This window comes from Podarcis cretensis (genome assembly GCF_951804945.1).
Source record: "Podarcis cretensis genome assembly, chromosome: 14".
NCBI lineage: Eukaryota > Metazoa > Chordata > Lepidosauria > Squamata > Lacertidae > Podarcis > Podarcis cretensis.
This window is the reverse complement of record NC_137183.1, coordinates 42,831,711-42,849,021: the sequence shown is the minus strand read 5'-3', so window position 1 is coordinate 42,849,021 and position 17,311 is coordinate 42,831,711. Positions and strand designations below refer to the sequence as shown.

General features: G+C 44.6%; 1 protein-coding gene across 1 annotated transcript; it reads left to right on the top strand.

The window, feature by feature from the left end:
* Positions 1-733: 733 nt before the first annotated feature.
* On the top strand, positions 734-16,940 carry LOC307203219 (cytochrome P450 2W1-like). Its single transcript, XM_079953877.1, has 9 exons — positions 734-1,019; positions 3,838-4,000; positions 5,446-5,595; positions 7,790-7,947; positions 9,284-9,457; positions 10,910-11,051; positions 11,683-11,867; positions 13,525-13,666; positions 16,013-16,940. The coding sequence occupies exons 1-9, from the start codon at positions 822-824 to the stop codon at positions 16,201-16,203; spliced, it is 1,503 nt and encodes a 500-aa protein (XP_079810003.1). The 5' UTR covers positions 734-821; the 3' UTR covers positions 16,204-16,940.
* The last annotated feature ends 371 nt before the right edge of the window (positions 16,941-17,311 follow it).

The window sequence follows — 17,311 nt, the reverse complement described above, 5'->3', positions numbered from 1 at the left end:
TTTTGGACTACAACTCCCATCAGCCCCAGGCAGTGTGCTGATGGGAGTTGTAGTCCACCCCTACATACTGTGGTTACATATGCTTCAGGTTACAGACGCTTCAGGTTACAGACTCTGCTAACCCAGAAATAGTACCTCGGTTAAGAACTTTGCTTCAGGATGAGAACAGAAATTGTGCTCCGGCGGTGCGGCTGCAGCAGGAGGCCCCATTAGCTAAAGTGGTGCTTCAGGTTAAGAACGGACCTCCAGAACGAATTAAGTACTTAACCCGAGGTACTACTGTACATCCACTTACAAATCAGCTTGTGCACACTTCGTGCAAATCCATGCGCTCTTTGTGATGGTGGCTAAGCAGTCACCCACACCAGATTCAGGGTTCACTCTGTGAACCTCCTTCCTTGCCCCACTTGCTCTGAAGAAGCTGGTAGCCCCCCAGTTCCTGCCACAATTCAGTTTAAAAGGAAATGAGGTCGATCCAGCAATTTGGCCCCAAGTCACACACCCAGAAGGCTAGAAGGGTGTGTGAAGCCCCATGGTGCCATACAATGTTTGTATCTAATCCTATACCCAGAGGCAGGGCCCAGTAACTCAAAACCGACTTCTTTTCTTTCCAATCAGAAACTGCTTAGACCACATTCTCCAGAAGTGTTTAAAAAGGGTGGGGTTACTGCATTTACACAAGCTCTGCTAGATTTTTTTTTTGGTGTGTGTGTGGTAATTGCAAAGCAGAAATATAAAGCTCAGAACCAGTGGACAGATCGGGGCAACTGAATATTTTCTCCCATTCTTTCTGGAGAAGCAACTTTTTGAAAAAATAAAAAATGCCTCTGTTAAATTTCCTCCTCTCTTCTCCTGTGTGCATTTGTCTGCTGTGCCTGGTGTTCTTCTTGGCATCGCTCTATTTTCCAAGGAGCTTCGGAAAACCAAATTTTAAATTCCCGCCTGGTCCGACCCCTCTCCCAATCATTGGGAACCTACATTTGCTGGATATGAAAAGGCAGGACAAATCCATATTGAAGGTAGGGAATAAAATTGCTTCACATAAGCTGTGCTTTTGGTCCCTTTGTGCAAATTCAAGAGCGGATTAGGGAAGAGGGAGAAGTCTGATTTGGTTCAGAGGCGAACTTAACCAAATTCACACATTCCAAAAGAATGTGCGAACTGAAATCCACACTTTTCTACTTTTTCATTTTTTGCAATGCAGTTCTCTAGCTAAGCTACCGTCAGGGTAAAATGTACCTATGCATGCATATATTACTGAAAACATACAGGAAAGTATTGTATTTGGCTGAATCGCTTGCAAAAATATGTATATCTGTCAAAACTGCATACAAAAAAGGTGTTTATTAGGATAAGTTTTTACTAAAATGCTGCTGAATTTGTGTAAGGATCTTTTTTAAGTCGCAAATTGCTACAGAAATGCTCAGAACTGAATTTGAAATTGGGAAACTGAGAAACTGAGAGAACTGATAATTGACAGATTTGCCCATCCCTAGTAAAGATTTATATTTCTGGCATACATTTGTTTTAAATCAGTTGAGTAAGATAATGCTGTGCTACAGGAGAAACATGAATGCAATCATATGTTGGTTCGAGTTTAACACAGTCGTTATCTCTTTATGTGCACATCCTCTACATATTTCAACCATTTTATTTATTTTTAACTTTTGTGGAATTACTCTAGAGTAAACAAGGAGTGGGTTGCAGTGGTGCACTTTGAAACAGGTCTTCCTGCATTACTTCCACCAGCCCCTATTCAATAATTAATTAAATTTGCTGTAACTGTGGGGGCTTTATATATTAATTTGACAGCTCCCATCCCCTGCTTTAGCAAACAACAGATGCAAAGAGAACTCACAGTACAATTATGTAACATGCATATGGCTCTAAAGAGGCAAAGTGTTTGTTTAGATAATCTTTTTTGAATAGGGATGGGTTGCAGGGAGAGTTTGCATTTAAAGGCAAACTTACATAACTGGCATTTTCCAAGACAGTATGAGAGCCAAAACACAGCCATTCTTCAAATTTTGTAGTGCTCCAGATTTTGCAGCCAAATAATGTGCAGTTGCCAGGGGTCCAGCAGAGCTTCCTGTTTATACCTGCATTAAGCCATGTCTAGGCACTTAAGCATTCAAGAATGTACATACCTTAGTTCTCGAATGCCTTGGTACTTGTACGTTTTGGCTCCCAAATGCCGAAAACCCGGAAGTGTGTGTTCCGGTTTTCAAACGTTCTTTGGAAGCCAAACGTCCAATGCAGCTTCCACGGCTTCCGATTGAGTGCAGGAAGCTCCTGCAGCCAACCAGAAGTCACGCCTTGGTTTTCGAACAGTTCCGGAAGTCAAACGGACTCCCGGAACAGATTAAGTTTGACAACCAAGGTAGCACTGTCTTATTTGTATTAAAATGCTGATAAGTTTTCATGAGGACTTAAAAAAAAAAAAATTGCAAAGTAATATGGAAATGTGAAGAACTGAAGATCAGAAAAATGTGAAACTAAGAGAAACTGAAACTGACAAGACTCTGGTCCCCAAAGACAAGGCAGAGCAATTGGTTATTCAGTCCATCCTTCCTGGGCACAAAGTCTCCTCCAAATATGTATATGTCAAAGAATAGTGAAATATACTCGGAGTCCTGTAGTGATTTCATGCTCTTTATTGCAGCTTGTAAAACAGTGATTGAATTGCCCCCCAAACCTCAGGCTTTTCTATACATTATTTACACAATGAGTCCCGTCGGATTGGTTGATTCTGCTTCCCTCCTGGAGCCTGATTGGCCTTTTTCTGCAGGCCAATCAGTTGTTGCATTCTACGATCCTACCAGCCTAATAGGCTGATTAACTTCCTCCTGGAGCCTGATTGGTCTTTTCCTGCAAGCCAATCACTTGTTGCATTCTAGGATCCTACTTGCCTATTGCTCTAGGATCCAAGCTTAGGTAAAGGTAAAGGTACCCCTGCCCGTAAGGGCCAGTCTTGCCAGACTCTGGGGTTGGTGCGCCCATCTCACTCAAGAGGCCGGGGGCCAGCGCTGTCCGGAGACACTTCCGGGTCACGTGGCCAGCGTGACATCGCTGCTCTGGCCAGAGCCAAAGCCAGAGCCAGAGCCGCACACGGAAACGCTGTTTACCTTCCCGCTTGTAAGCGGTCCCTATTTATCTACTTGCACCCGGGGGTGCTTTCGAACTGCTAGGTTGGCAGGCGCTGGGACCAAACGACGGGAGCGCACCCCGCCGCAGGGATTCGAACCGCCGACCTTTCGATCGGCAAGCCCTAGGCACTGAGGCTTTTACCCACAGCGCCACCTGCGTCCCTAGTACATAACAAATAGCTATTCATCAGAAGCAGAGTTCTCTACTGCCTTCCACTGCATAGCAGCCTGTTCTATCCAGATCTCCAAGAACACTTCAGATACCCTGAAAACAAGATCCATCTTCAGGGAAGAAGGAGTTGATGATGTTATTCAAGTCATTCTTGTTTGCCTCCGTTAAGGTGTAGGGATTTGAGGGAGATTCAATTCAGTTCTCATTTAAAGACAAACCAAGCAATCCCTACTTTCTGAAACAATATGTGAACCGAAACACAGTTACCCTTCAGAATTTGAACTTCTCCAAATTTTTCAGTCAAGGAATGGGTACCAAAAATGCATGTATATAGTGTGTGCATAAGAATGCATGGTTTAACAAGCAGAAATACAAAAAAAAAAAAAAAATGCATTATATTGGAGGAAAATGCTTTGCCAAAAGTGTAAATTATTGGGCAAAACTGTATATTAGGAGAAATGTGCTGCAGTAACAAGACCATTTGAAGGTACTTTGTTATAACCCCTGCTTACCTTTCAGCTTGCTGAGAAATATGGCCCGGTGTTCACCCTCCATTTTGGATTCCAAAAAGTAGTAGTGCTGACTGGCTACGAAGCTGTGAGAGATGCCCTTGTGACCTTTACGGAGGACTTTGTGGACAGGCCGCCAATCCCAATATTTGAAGAGATTCAGCGTGGAAATGGTAACGGACTGTCGTGGACTGGCTGGATACAGAGGAACGGGGGCGGGGGGGAGCACCAGCTGGGGAACCCCCAAGGGAACCACCAGTGGTAGAAGGTTCAGAGGCAGGGGATTGTTGGTGGGATGACAATGAGGGGAAAGAGGGAGCAGAATGGGAGGAGGAGGTGTCAGAAACGGCAACAGGGTTTAGTGAGCAGGAAGAGGCTGTGACAGAGAGCAGTCCAGACTCAGAGGCAGGAGAGGAGGGTGGCAGATGAGTCAGGCTGCTGAAGAAGCCAGGGAAATCTCCCCCTCCTGCTGTGATCAGCTTCCCTCTCCCCCAGTGTCCCAGAACACGCAGAGAAATGAAGAGGGTGGAGTACAGAGAGACAAGACGAATGAGCCTTAGGCTGCTGGGGAAGGAACCTTAGAGAGCGGTGAGAAGGCAGGGACCTTCAGTCCTTGCAACTGCTTCATTAGTGCAAGAGTTGCTGTGGTCACTAGGCCTGTGCTGTTTTGGTTTCTTTGACTAAAGAGTTAACTTCGCTGACAGTAATGTTTTTTTTAATTCCTGACTCCTCCTCTAGACATTGACTAAACACAATTGCCTTAATTCCTGCTTTTCTGCAAATCCCTTATAAAGTTGTGGCGTGCTTTTGTAAGGCAATCAGCAGCTTGTGAGAAGGAGGGGGGCTTTGATGTCAGGATGCTTGGAACTGCCAGGGGAACTCAGGGTTTGGGAATGTCAGGTGGCAGAGGAACCAACCCCCCCCCCCCACAGCAGGTTGCCAGAACAGATAAGACAAGGAAAAGACCTTACCACCTGCTTTTTATTCAACATTTACAGAGAGAGGCTTGGGAATGCAGCCTCTCGGAATAATGGTGTTGTCCCAAGTGACTCTCCACCACCCCCCTTCTCTCCCACTTCCTCATTCATCAATAGTAGCACCCCCTCTACGGTTGCCACTTAGGGCCATCTGTCTTCGAGCTCTTTTAAGGCTCGCCGGGTTCTGGGAGATGGTGGGTCTGGAATGCTTTCTAGTGATAACATGTCAGCCAGCTGCTCCGGCTCTGCCGCCTCCTCCTCTCCCATTATTTCCCAGCTTCTCTCCTCATCTTCCTCTGAGCTGTGACCTCCCTCAAACCCCTGTTGTAATTCTGAACTGTCGTCTTCTTCTCTGGAAGGATCAGGCTGGGAAGGTGGTCTCCACCATTCCTCTGCCCAGTCCCTGACAGGGGAATGGGGAAGATGAGAAGAACAGTGGTTCTGGTGATACATATACATATACATATACATATACATATACATATGCATATGCATATGCATATGCATACACACACACACACACACACACACACACACACACACATATATATGGAAGTCTTATGTATCTTAAAAAAAAATAATTCACAGAACTCTTCCCTAATTCAAATGAGTGAGACCAGGTCTTATGTCTACCCCAACAGGGGTGTTTTTTTCCACCGGAGAGCTGTGGAGGACTACAAGGAGATTCACCATGGCCAGCATGCGCAATCTTGGAGTGGGGAAGAAGCTCATAGAGCAGCAGATTAATGAAGAACTTGGTTTCCTTGTAGAGGACATTAAATCGTTTGAAGGTGAGTGTGGAAAATTTAGGAGGTTAGGGCAGAACCAGCTGCACGGATATAAGATGGGGGACACCTGGCTTGCCAGTAGTGCATGTAAAAGGGATCTGGGGGTCTTAGTAGACCACAAGCTTAGCATGAGTCCACAGTGTGATGCAGCAGCAAAAAGAAAAAAAGCTACTGGTATTCTGTGCTGCATCAACAGAAGTATGGTGTCGCAATCAGGAAAGTCTTAGCCCCACTCTATTCTGTCTTGGTCAGACCTATACTGGAGTCCTGTGTCCATTTCTGATCACCACAATTTAAGAAGGATATTGAAAACCTGGAACATGTGCAAAGGACGGCAATGAAGATGATAAAGGGTCTGGAAACCAAGGCTTATGGGGTAATTGGGTATGTTTGGCCTGGTAAAGAGAAAATTAAGAGGAGATATGATTGTTGTTGTTTAGTCGTATCCGACTCTTCATGACCCCATGGACCAGAGCACGCCAGGCACTCCTGTCTTCCACTGCCTCCCGCAGTTTGGTCAGGCTCATGTTTGTAGCTTCGAGAACACTGTCCAACCATCTCATCCTCTGTCGTCCCCTTCTCCTTGTGCCCTCCATCTTTCCCAACATCAGGGTCTTTTCCAGGGAGTCTTCTCTTCTCATGAGGTGGCCAAAGTACTGGAGCCTCAGCTTCACGATCTGTCCTTCCAGTGAGCACTCAGGGCTCCTTAAGAATGGATAGGATTGATCTTCTTGCAGTCCATGGGACTCTCAAGAGTCTCCTCCAGCACCATAATTCAAAAGCATCAATTCTTCAGCGATCAGCTTTCTTTATGGTCCAGCTCTCACTTCCGTACATCACTACTGGGAAAACCATAGCTTTAACTATACGGACCTTGTTGGCAAGGTGATGTCTCTGCTTTTTTAAGATGCTGTCTGTGCTTGGCCTGGTAAAGAGAAGATTAAGCGGAGATATGATAGCCATCTTCAAATAAAGGGCTGTCACATGGAAGATGGAACACGCTTGCTTTTCCTGCTCCAGTGACTAGGACCCAGTTAATGGCTTCAAGTTACAAGAAAGGAAATTCTGACTAAACATTAGGAAGAACTTTCTGACAGTAAGGACTGTTTGACAGTGGGACAGACAAGAGGTGGTGGACGCTCCTTCCTTGGGGGGGGGGGGTTAAGCAGAGGTTGGATGGCCACCTGTCATGTATGATCTAATTGAGATTCCTTCCTTCCAGGGGGTTGGACTCGATGACCCTCAAGGTCCCTCCCAGCTCTACAATTCTATGATTCTAAGTCAGAGTGACTGCTCAAAATAGCCAATGTTGTCCGATCTTCCTGCAAACAAGTGAGGATAAATGCTCAATGAACAGATTTTCCCAAGTCTCCGAGGTGTGGGTGCCCCCAGCGCACATGTGCATGAGCATTAACACACCAAGCTGTGCCCAGCTTCCCATTTCACACCCTGCAGCTACTGAGGGATGTTTTGAACCACTGATAATAGCATTGATCCAAGACAGGAGGTGGTGATAATGGGAAAACTGTCGACATAAATCAGCAACCCAAGCTTTCAAGCCAGGACACACTATCAGCAGAGCAAATGGCACACACGGAATAGGCGTGAGGCTTGTGGAAGCATACTACAACTACAGATTTATTAATCATAAATCAGGACAAAGAAAGTTGTCTTCTCTCTTTCTCGTCTTCTCAGAGAGAACCGGAAAAGCAAAAGCTATACACAATGGAAGTTCCCAGCAAGCTGTGCTGGAATGTAAACAGACATGTGACATGCAACAGTTCCACACATCTGCTCCTTAAGGTGGAAGGGAAATCTCAACAAAAACTGGGCCATTTTGTGGCAAGGATCGTTGCACTAGTTGGGTTCTTTATCACTTCCAACTCTATAATTTCCCTGGTAATGGTACAGAAACACTGCTGCATTTATGTGCACAGTGAGCAACTGGCTTTATAGGAAAACCATACTGGAGAAATTATGGACCCCACAGTGGACAGCACAGTTATCACTCCCTCCCTCCATGAACTTTTCTTACCTCTTGACTTCTATGATTCTGTGATTGACTTGGCAAGTGGCCCCTGTTCCACTTCCGAATCTCTAGCTACTGATCTTCATTTATTGTTGCGAACGATAAGGTTTCAACTCCTGGCTTCCACTGGGACTTGTCCCTGTTTTATTCTCGGTTTCATCCATTTAGGTGAACCTTTCGTTCTCAGAACCTTTAACACTGCCCCAACCAACATTACTTTCGCTCTGCTGTTTGGAGAGAGGTTCGACTACAAAGATCCAGTATTCACCACCCTGCTAAGACTCATAGACGAAGTTATGTGCCTTCTTGGATCTCCATTTTTGCACGTAAGAAAACTTTGTAGCTGCTACTTCATACACTTATGGGGTAATAAACTGGAAGGAATTCCTAACTAGATGTTCTGAGTTGAGGGTCCAGGATTTGTCTTCCCCATTCAATAGAAAGTAAGAATGATGGGTTTATTTAGTACATGAAGAAGAGTGAAATTTCCCCTGGGAGCTGTAGTTTGCTAAGGCAGCTGATCTCACAGTTACCTGCACCCTTAAAATGGCATCTCAGTGCCTTAAATACATGATGCGGATGTGACCATAGTCTAATACTCAGTTTCCCCCTGTTTGAAGTCCAATTTGCTAGCCACTATACCACGTTAGTTCTCTTTAGCATGTAAGATTCTCAACCTTGAGTGTGAGACACATTCACACAATTTTAGGTCCCATCTACATCATACATTGAAATCACTCCTATGGCAGCTTTCAGTTTTTGTGTGAGAGAGATTAGATTTCCTCTCAACTGCTTCTTGGGTTACAAAGCTGAAGGTTAATAGAAAATCCATGCAAAATCAGAATGCAACACGCATTCACTTTGGCCTATAGATACCTGATCCAAGAGAGGGACATCCAAGACTATTATAATCCCAGTCTGGGTTAATTCTCATTGTACTCCAGGGAGCTCTGACCTCTTTTCATCACAAACAGTGCTGTTTCCATTCCGCTGCAGTTCAGTTCCCACCAAATACTATTTTATTAATCTCGCTGTCTACTATCTAACACAACTGACATATATACTCTCTCTCTCTCTCTCTCTCTCTCTGTGTGTGTGTGTGTGTGTGTGTATAAATAAAACTTCATTACGGTTACAGACCAGCATATACAACTAACATAAATTTTCTCTATTTTCTCTATGTGGTGTTAGTTACAAATTTAAGGTAATTGATGACATTTCCCTCCTATACCATTCGTTTCAATGCAAAGGCCATTTATTTTGATGCTGAGGAAACATAATTCAAGTCGGGCGGGGGTGCAGAGTGACCATCATCAGTTACATACCCTTTGCAGACTGAAAACAGCAACAACAGCAAATACCAATTGGTATTCACTGGATTGATCTCCATTTCATGTGTGGGTTGAATAAGCAGACATCAACAATTTCTGCTTCTGTTTCGATTTTTATTGGAATTCTCCGACATCCCAACTCAGGGGCAATCCTTCTTCCTGAAGACTCTGGGGAGGGGTTAGACAGTCATGGGAATATGTATTTCCTTGGACAATCCTTTCCCCAAGCACAACCCTGGCGAGTGACTTTTGTCTACATTACTTTTCAAGGTAACTAACATTTATTTCACCACCACTCCCAATGTTTCCCCCTTAATTTCCTCCTGACTAGCTGTTTAATTTCTACCCGTTCCTTGGATTTCTTTTCAACGCTCACAAAATTCTACTGAAGAGGATCGAAGACGTCCGTATCATTATAAGGGAATACATCAAGACAAGCAAGCAAGACATCAACGCCAACAACCTCAAAAGCTACACAGATGCATTGGTCTTTAAGCAACGAGAGGTATTTTGATGATTTAGGTTTCAGGACCTCAGAAGTACCCTACTGCAGGAGTTGGGAATCTCAAACCCAGGGGCCAAACGAATCCTTCTGTCTGGCCCTTGGCACTCTCGCCAGGCTACACCTCCTCCTTGGACCACCTCACACTTTTCACCAGCCCAATTATACACCATCTTTGAGTGGTTTTGCCTGGTTGGAAGATAGAACAGAGTCTGTGTACAAACTAACCTTCTGTAGAAAGACAAGCAATACATTCATGGCTCTGCCAGGTTTTGCCTCTGGCCCCATCCACTACGGGCATGAGAGTGTGGCCTAGTGGTTAGAGCAGGCTTCCTTCCTCAAACTTGGCCCTACAGATGTTTTTGGCCTACAATTCCCATGATCCCTAGCTAGCAGGACCAGTGGTCAGGGATGGTGGAAATTGTAGTCTCCAAACATCTGGAGGGCCGAGTTTGAGGAAGCCTGGGTTAGAGTGTTGGGCTAGGAGCTGGGTGACCAGAGTTTGAATCCCCACTCAGCCATGAAGCTCAGTGGGTGACCTTGGGCCAGTCACTGCCTCTCAGCATTGTTGTGGGGATTAAATGCATATGCCACCCTGAGTTACTTGGAGGAAGATGGGATAGAAATGTAACAAATAATGCAATAATAAATAGATAATGTGGCCCTCGAAAGGTTTCTCCAGAAATGAATGCGGCCTTCAGACTGAAGTCCCAACTTTGGGACTTCAAAGCGCCCAACCACCTGTCATCCTTGTCCCCGATCCCCACACCTGTTGGATTTGGCCTGAGGCTGGATCTAGACACATCAAAAAAAAACATTTCAGGAAAACGCATTGTAAACCTCAAAGCGGTAAATCGTGTCGGTGAAAGATGGAACTCCACAGCGCCATCTAGTGTCACGGTGTTATAACACGTATAAAACGCTTTTCCTTTACTAATTTAACTCAGTCCTGAGAGGCTATGATCCAGTTAAGAATTGGGCTCATTGAGCCAAAAAGGTCCCTTATCCCTGGCCTGTCTAGTCCAGCATCCTGGCCAACAAGATGAGTCTGTGTGCCAGAAGTCCACAAGCAAGATGTAATGCCCCTGCTTGTGTTCCTCAACAACTGGGTGCCAGAGGCATACCGTATACAGTGGTGCCTCGGGTTAAGTACTTAATTCGTTCCGGAGGTCCATTCTTAACCTGAAACTGTTCTTAACCTGAAGCATCACTTTAGCTAATGGTGCCTCCTGCTGCCGCTGCACTGCCGGAGCACGATTTCTGTTCTCATCCTGAAGCAAATTTCTTAACCTGAAGCACTATTTCTGGATTAGCGGAGTCTGTAACCTGAAGCGTATGTAACCTGAAGCGTATGTAACCTGAGCTACCACTGTATTTCCACCGATACCTGTGTATTAAATAGAGTGAGAGTATTTTTGTCTTCAATTTCAATCATGTGTTCTACCACCTCCTCAGGATACGACTAAGCGAGAGAACCTTTTTAATGATGACAACCTCATTGCTTCCATCCTGGATCTTGTCATGGCTGGAACAGAGACCACAGCAACAACATTGCAATGGGCTGTTCTGCTGATGATGAAGTACCCAAAGATTCAAAGTGAGTGGCCAGTTTATTCACAGTCTCCTCCTTCTGCTACTGCTTCTAGATGATATGACCTTCTAGGCAAAAGAAGCTCTATGGCTGAATTAGGCCCAAGGCCCATCTGGTCCAGCATCTGTTTCTCACAGCAACCAATCCGATGCCTCTGGGAAACCCACAGCTGGAACCTAAGGGAAATAGCTCTCTCTGAACTAAGGAGGGAGGAGAAATTCAAGTCAGTATGCATTTAAGGCCAAATCGATCAAATTTGCACTTCCTGAAACAATACACGCAAGTCCCACTATCCAAACACAAGGTGTTATCACGAAATTGTTTGTCTGACAAGCGTTTGCATAATGACTCAACGATTTCCACTTATTCCTATGGGGAAATCTCTAATGTGTTTCTGACCAAGGAATTTTGACCCTAAAAGGATAAAAGAAACCTGGGAAAACCTGTGGATCAGAAAAAGCACAAGGTTTTTATTAAGGCTGCTTATTTGTTTACAGTGCTACAAGTCCAGCTGTTTGGATATCTGAATCTGTGGTGTGTACTAATTCCTCATGTTTGGATAAGTGAATTATCCAAGCCAGGAGTATCTACAGGTGCAAGGAATTTAATGGCACCCTGTTCATCGGTTTTGTTCCAGAAAAGGTTCAAGAGGAGATTGGGCGGGTTGTGAAACCAGGCCACTGGGCCACATACGATGACCGGAAAGACATGCCCTATACCAATGCAGTGATCCACGAGGTACAGAGATTCATCACGCTCTTGCCGCATGTCCCACGCAGCACATCAGCTGACACGCATTTCAGGGGCTACTTTCTCCCAAAGGTACCTTCGCCAAAGGTGCATGCCTGGTTTTGCATGCTGAGAATACTTCATCGTACTTTAGCATTGTTCTGTTAACTCTAGTCAATTTTAACAGCTGAGCTGCTCTTGAGCATGACTTGTGTTCTGTTCTGTCTTCACACCTGCAGGTTCCTCACTTGATGGCAATGTAATGCCATGCAGACCCTGACATGTATGTGTGAATGAAACACATGCTTTCTTGTGGGTCCATTCACACATGCAGCTCATCAGGGGTTGAGACCATATAACACCGGTCCTGAAAGACCTACATTGGCTCCCAGTACGTTTCCGAGCACAATTCAAAGTGTTGGTGCTGACCTTTAAAGCCCTAAACAGCCTTGGCCCAGTATACCTGAAAGAGCATCTCCACCTCCATCATTTAGCTCAGACACTGAGGTCCAGTGCCAAGGGCCCTCTGGCGGTTCCCTCACTGCGAGAAATGAGGTTACAGGGAACCAGGCAGAGGGCCTTCTCGGTAGTGGCACCCACCCTGTGGAATGCCCTCCCATCAGATGTCAAGGAAATAAATAACTATCTGACTTTTAAAAGACATCTGAAGGCAGCCCTGTTTAGGGAAGTTTTTAATGTTTGATGTTTTATTCTGTTTAATATTCTGTTGGGAGCCGCCCAGAGTGGCTGGGGAAACCCAGCCAGATGGGCGAGGTGTAAATAAATAATTTTAATTATTATTATTATTATTATTATTAAATGAAGGCAACATTCATGTGGGAGCTAGCACTTGGTCAAGTCACGTTTCATAGAATCAGAGAACTGTAGAGCTGGGAGGGACGAGGGTCGTCTATGCAATTTCTGCAATGCAGAAATGTTTTGCCCAGTGTAAGGCTCGAACCCACGACATCGATATTAAGCGTCTCACGCTCTACCGACTGAGCTATCCCAAGCTGCCATCTGGTGCTACTCCTAATAAAGGCACTATAGGTGACTAGCAGAAGACCTCTGAAGGGGAAACTGTGAATGTTTGTGTTTGCCTGCCCGTCTTTACATCCTCAAGTTGGAAAATTCAGGACAGATTAAAGAAACTACATCTTCATGCGACATATAGTTAAACTATGAAACTCACTCGCCCAGGAGGCAGGGATGGCCACCAACGAGTTTGTTAAGGGTGCTGGGAATAGTAGCTTGGGGGGGACTACAATTCCCAGGATTATTTCAGTGGAAGTGAGTGTGCTTTAAATGTATGGTGTGTATGCAGCCTTGGTTTGTAAATTGCAAACTGGGTAAAGGTAAAGGTAAAGGGACCCCTGACCATTAGGTCCAGTCATGACCGACTCTGGGGTTCCGGCACTCATCTCGCTTTACTGGCCGAGGGAGCCGGTGTACAGCTCCCAGGTCATGTGGCCAGCATGACTAAGCCGCTTCTGGTGAACCAGAGCAGTGCACGGAAATGCCGTTTACCTTCCCGCCTGAGCGGTACCTATTTATCTACTTGCACTTAGGTTCCCTTTAAAAATGCAGCATGAACAAAATCCTTCAGGGATAAAGTATTTTCCATTGCCTTATTGCATCAGTGCAGGAGCAGTCCTGGTAAATGAGATGGCAATTTTCAGACTCTAAACCTGATCTTCTCTCACCCCTGCTTACAATTTCCATCACCTCCACCCCATGCTGTCTGATCCAGGGAACGATGGTGATTCCTTCGCTCACTTCAGTGCTTCTGGATCGAAGCCACTGGGAGACTCCTCATGAGTTCAACCCTAACCACTTCCTTGACGCCGACGGGAAGTTTGTCAAGAAAGAAGCCTTCATGCCTTTCTCCTTAGGTACTTATTTTCCCCCCAAATACATTCCAAATACAGAGCCAGTGTGGTGTAGTGGTTAAGAGCAGTGGACTCGTAATCTGTGGAACCGGGTTCGCGTCTCCACTCCTCCACATGCAGCTGCTGGGTGACTTTGGGCTAGTCACACTTCTTTGAAGTTTCTCAGCTTCACTCACCTCACAGAGTGTTTGTTGTGGGGGAGGAAGGGAAAGGAGAATGTTAGCCGCTTTGAGACTCCTTCGGGTAGTGATAAAGCGGGATATCAAATCCAAAAAATAAATAATTTTTTTAAATTAAATTTCCACTTTAAACAAAGAAAAAAACAATAAATTTCGACAGTCATTCACACAACTTCTTTTCCATCGTTCTGCTGAGCAAAGACTTCTCTCCCTCCCACCAACAGGTTTTTCTATTCCAGTCTGCATCTCGCAGTTTCCTCATATTTTTCAAGTCTACATTGTAAGACTTATTTCAATCCTGCTAGTGTCTTCAAACTTCTACAGTTATTATTTATGTAGTCTATAAATTTACTCCAGTCTCTTTGGAATTTTGATTCCTCCTGATCTCGGGTCCTGCAAGTCAGTTTTGCCAATTCCGCGTAATCCACCATTTTCGTCTCCCATTCCTCCAATGTTGGTAACTCCTGTAATTTCCACTTTGGGGCTAATAAAGTTCTGGCAGCGGTTGTTGCATGCATAAATAGTCTTTGGTCCACCTTTGCAATTTCCTCTTCCATCAAGCCCAGCAAAAAAGCTTCTGGCTTTTTGGGAAAGGTGTATTTAAACATCTTTTTCAGTTCATTATAAATCCCTTCCCAAAATTGTTTTGATTTCTCGCATGTCCACCACATATGATAAAAGTCTCCACCCTTCTCTTTACATTTCCAGCATACTTTATTACTTATCCTAAGGTACTTAAAGGGGTTCGTTCGTATTGGCGGTATAAATCTGTTGAAAAATTATCAGCCCCCCTGTGCAGTGTTGTGACGGGGCAAGAGCTGTATCTTGAGAAATTCTCAAGCTCTGCAGCCCTCTCTCGTGGTCTGGAACAAGTAACTCCCTTGCATTGGGAGCAAGGTGTGTAGTTATTGGCAAAGTATTTATATGGCCCTGTAGGCTGTTCCAAGTGTGAACTGTTCATTTCCTTTATAATTCTTCCAGCAGCCTTGTAAGGCTGGCCAGCCCTTTAAACCCTATATTGCAGATGAGGCTGAGGTGAGGGGTGACTGGATCACTCTATTGCTAAAGGTAAAGGTGACCCCTGACCATTAGGTCCAGTCGTGGCCGACTCTGGGGTTGTGGTGCTCATCTCACTTTATTGGCCGAGGGAGCCGGCGTACAGCTTCTGGGTCATGTGGCCAGCATGACTAAGCCGCTTCTGACAAACCAGAGCAGCGCACGGAAACGCAGTTTATCTTCCCGCCGGAGCAGTATCTACTTGCACTTTGACGTGCTTTCAAACTGCTAGGTTGGCAGGAGCAGGGACCGAGCAACAGGAGCTCACCCCGTCGCAGGGATTTGAACCGCTGACCTTCTGATTGGCAAGTCCTAGGCTCTGCGGTTTAACCCACAGCGCCACCTGTGTCCCTATACTCTATTGCTAGCCAATGCCAATTTTGCATGTACATTCACAAAGGGCCTTCCTATCCTGTTTCCACACCATAATGAGATTTTGAAAACTGCATTGTAAATATATTTTTTCCACAAACATAGTCAGGTGTGCGTTTTACCCTAAAAGGTTCATTTTGTTTTGTTTTTTGTTTTTTATTTTATTGACTTAAAAAAAAAATTATACAGGCAGCAAAACAAAAAAGCCTAAATTAACATTGCCTTCTACCGATAAGAAATAATAATAACTATTACAATAATGAAAATACTAAATGTACATTTACTTCCACTTTTAAACTTCTGTTCTGGTTACAATATATTACTTTTCTATAAGAATCTATTATATCCTTTGCTGTCCCATATATTATTTTATTTCCCAAATTCAACCTAACCCTCCCCTCCTCCCCACTGCTTCCCTTCACCTGTGTGAGATCTTCCCATCATAATATATTTTTTTCTAGTTGCTGTGATAAAATAGAGTAACTTGAAAACTGTTAAATTATAATTACTTCTTTTGTCCTTACGCACTTAACAATTTGTTAAGCAATTGCTTAAATGTTCTTTTTGTAGGCATTTCCCTACCCTGTAATATACCCATTTTTGAACACATTTCTGCTTCTTTTTAACTGTGCCCTTTGGTATATTTTCTAAGCTACGGCACACGATTCAGAGAAGTGCAAAGGGCGGTGGTCTTTTCAAGGCGTGCCACCGGTCAACTCCCAATTCTTTTTTGGTTTTGCAGGGCGCCGAAATTGCATCGGCGAAAGCTTGGCCAAGATGGAACTTTTCCTGTTCTTCACGGGACTGCTGCAGAAATTCACTTTCCAGCCGCCACCAGGGCTTACGGAAACTGACTTGGACCTGACCGTTCCTAAGACGACCTTCACTTTGAGGCCGCAACCTCAGCTGGCTTGCGCCATTCCCCTGGAGTGAAGAGAGGACATTGCGATGAGATAATCCACACACCATGAGGGGGAACTCAAGTAGGGCATTCCTTTTGGCGGAGCAGAAACTGATGGATCGGTACCTTAGCAAAGCTAGAGTTGCCATGGGGTGTATGCTTGAGAGGCAAATGCAACTGGTCCCAACAAACTTGACTTTTTCCATGCTTGTCATACTTTTAAATATATGCGTAACAGCTTAAGCATGTGGGAAAGCAAACATCCTATACTTGGACTTTCAGAAAGCTTTTGCTAAAAGAGTGAATTCGATATTAGAGATCATTACGAAACGGATTGTGAAAATAAAATTATAGGTACCGTCATGCCTTTATACAAACCTATAGTGTGCCCACACTTGGAATACTCTGTGGAATTAGGATTGTTGCACCTCAAAAAGGATATTGTAGAGCTGGGTAAAGGATAGGAAAGCACAACCAGGATGATTAGAGAGTAGAGGAACTCCCCTGTGGAGAAAGAGGCATGATGTTCGGGGCTTTTTAGTTGTGGGGGAAAAGGAGGGTATTCAAAAGATCTTAGGTTTTGTTTCCCTTAATCGTTGCTGCTTCCCAGAGGCGGGATAATTAATAGCAGTACTCAAGACTAAAACCCTTTCTCAGTTCCCAATTCAGAGACTCTGCTGCCTCCCTGCTGCTAGTCTGGGTCACAGCAAGCACTTTCCCCCAGCCTTTTCTGCTAATAAATTTACACTTGGGATTCTAAAATCCACAATTACTGAGTCCATTTTGTTCTCATATTCTGCTGTCCCGGAACTATACTTCCTGCCGATTTTGGATCTAGAGTCACATTAAAATTTATTAATGGAAAATAGACTAAGGAGAGGTATTCCAGTCCCTTGGTTGCAGGTTCACAGCAGATTCAACAATACTGGAGATGCTTTGAAAAAAGAAGGAACAAAGATTATGACGGTTATAAGAAGCCGCGTGGAGAAGAAAGGTTTATCGTACTCCCAATGTCTTGTTTTCAGATCGTGATCTATGGTTTCAGCGAAGAGTAAACTTCTTTGGGTGGTAACCTGGATGCTTGTGTGCCTTGTTTATTCAGAAAGTGTGGGTGATAATCAGATTCCTCATCTGTGGAAA

What these genes read in the sequence shown, in the direction of transcription:
- LOC307203219 (XM_079953877.1), top strand. Translation starts at nt 822, where the DNA reads ATGCCTCTGTTAAATTTCCTCCTCTCTTCTCCTGTGTGCATTTGTCTG. An exon ending in AGGACAAATCCATATTGAAG is followed by an intron (nt 1,020 to 3,837) that starts GTAGGGAATAAA and finishes CTTACCTTTCAG; the next exon opens with CTTGCTGAGAAATATGGCCC. An exon ending in GGACATTAAATCGTTTGAAG is followed by an intron (nt 5,596 to 7,789) that starts GTGAGTGTGGAA and finishes TCATCCATTTAG; the next exon opens with GTGAACCTTTCGTTCTCAGA.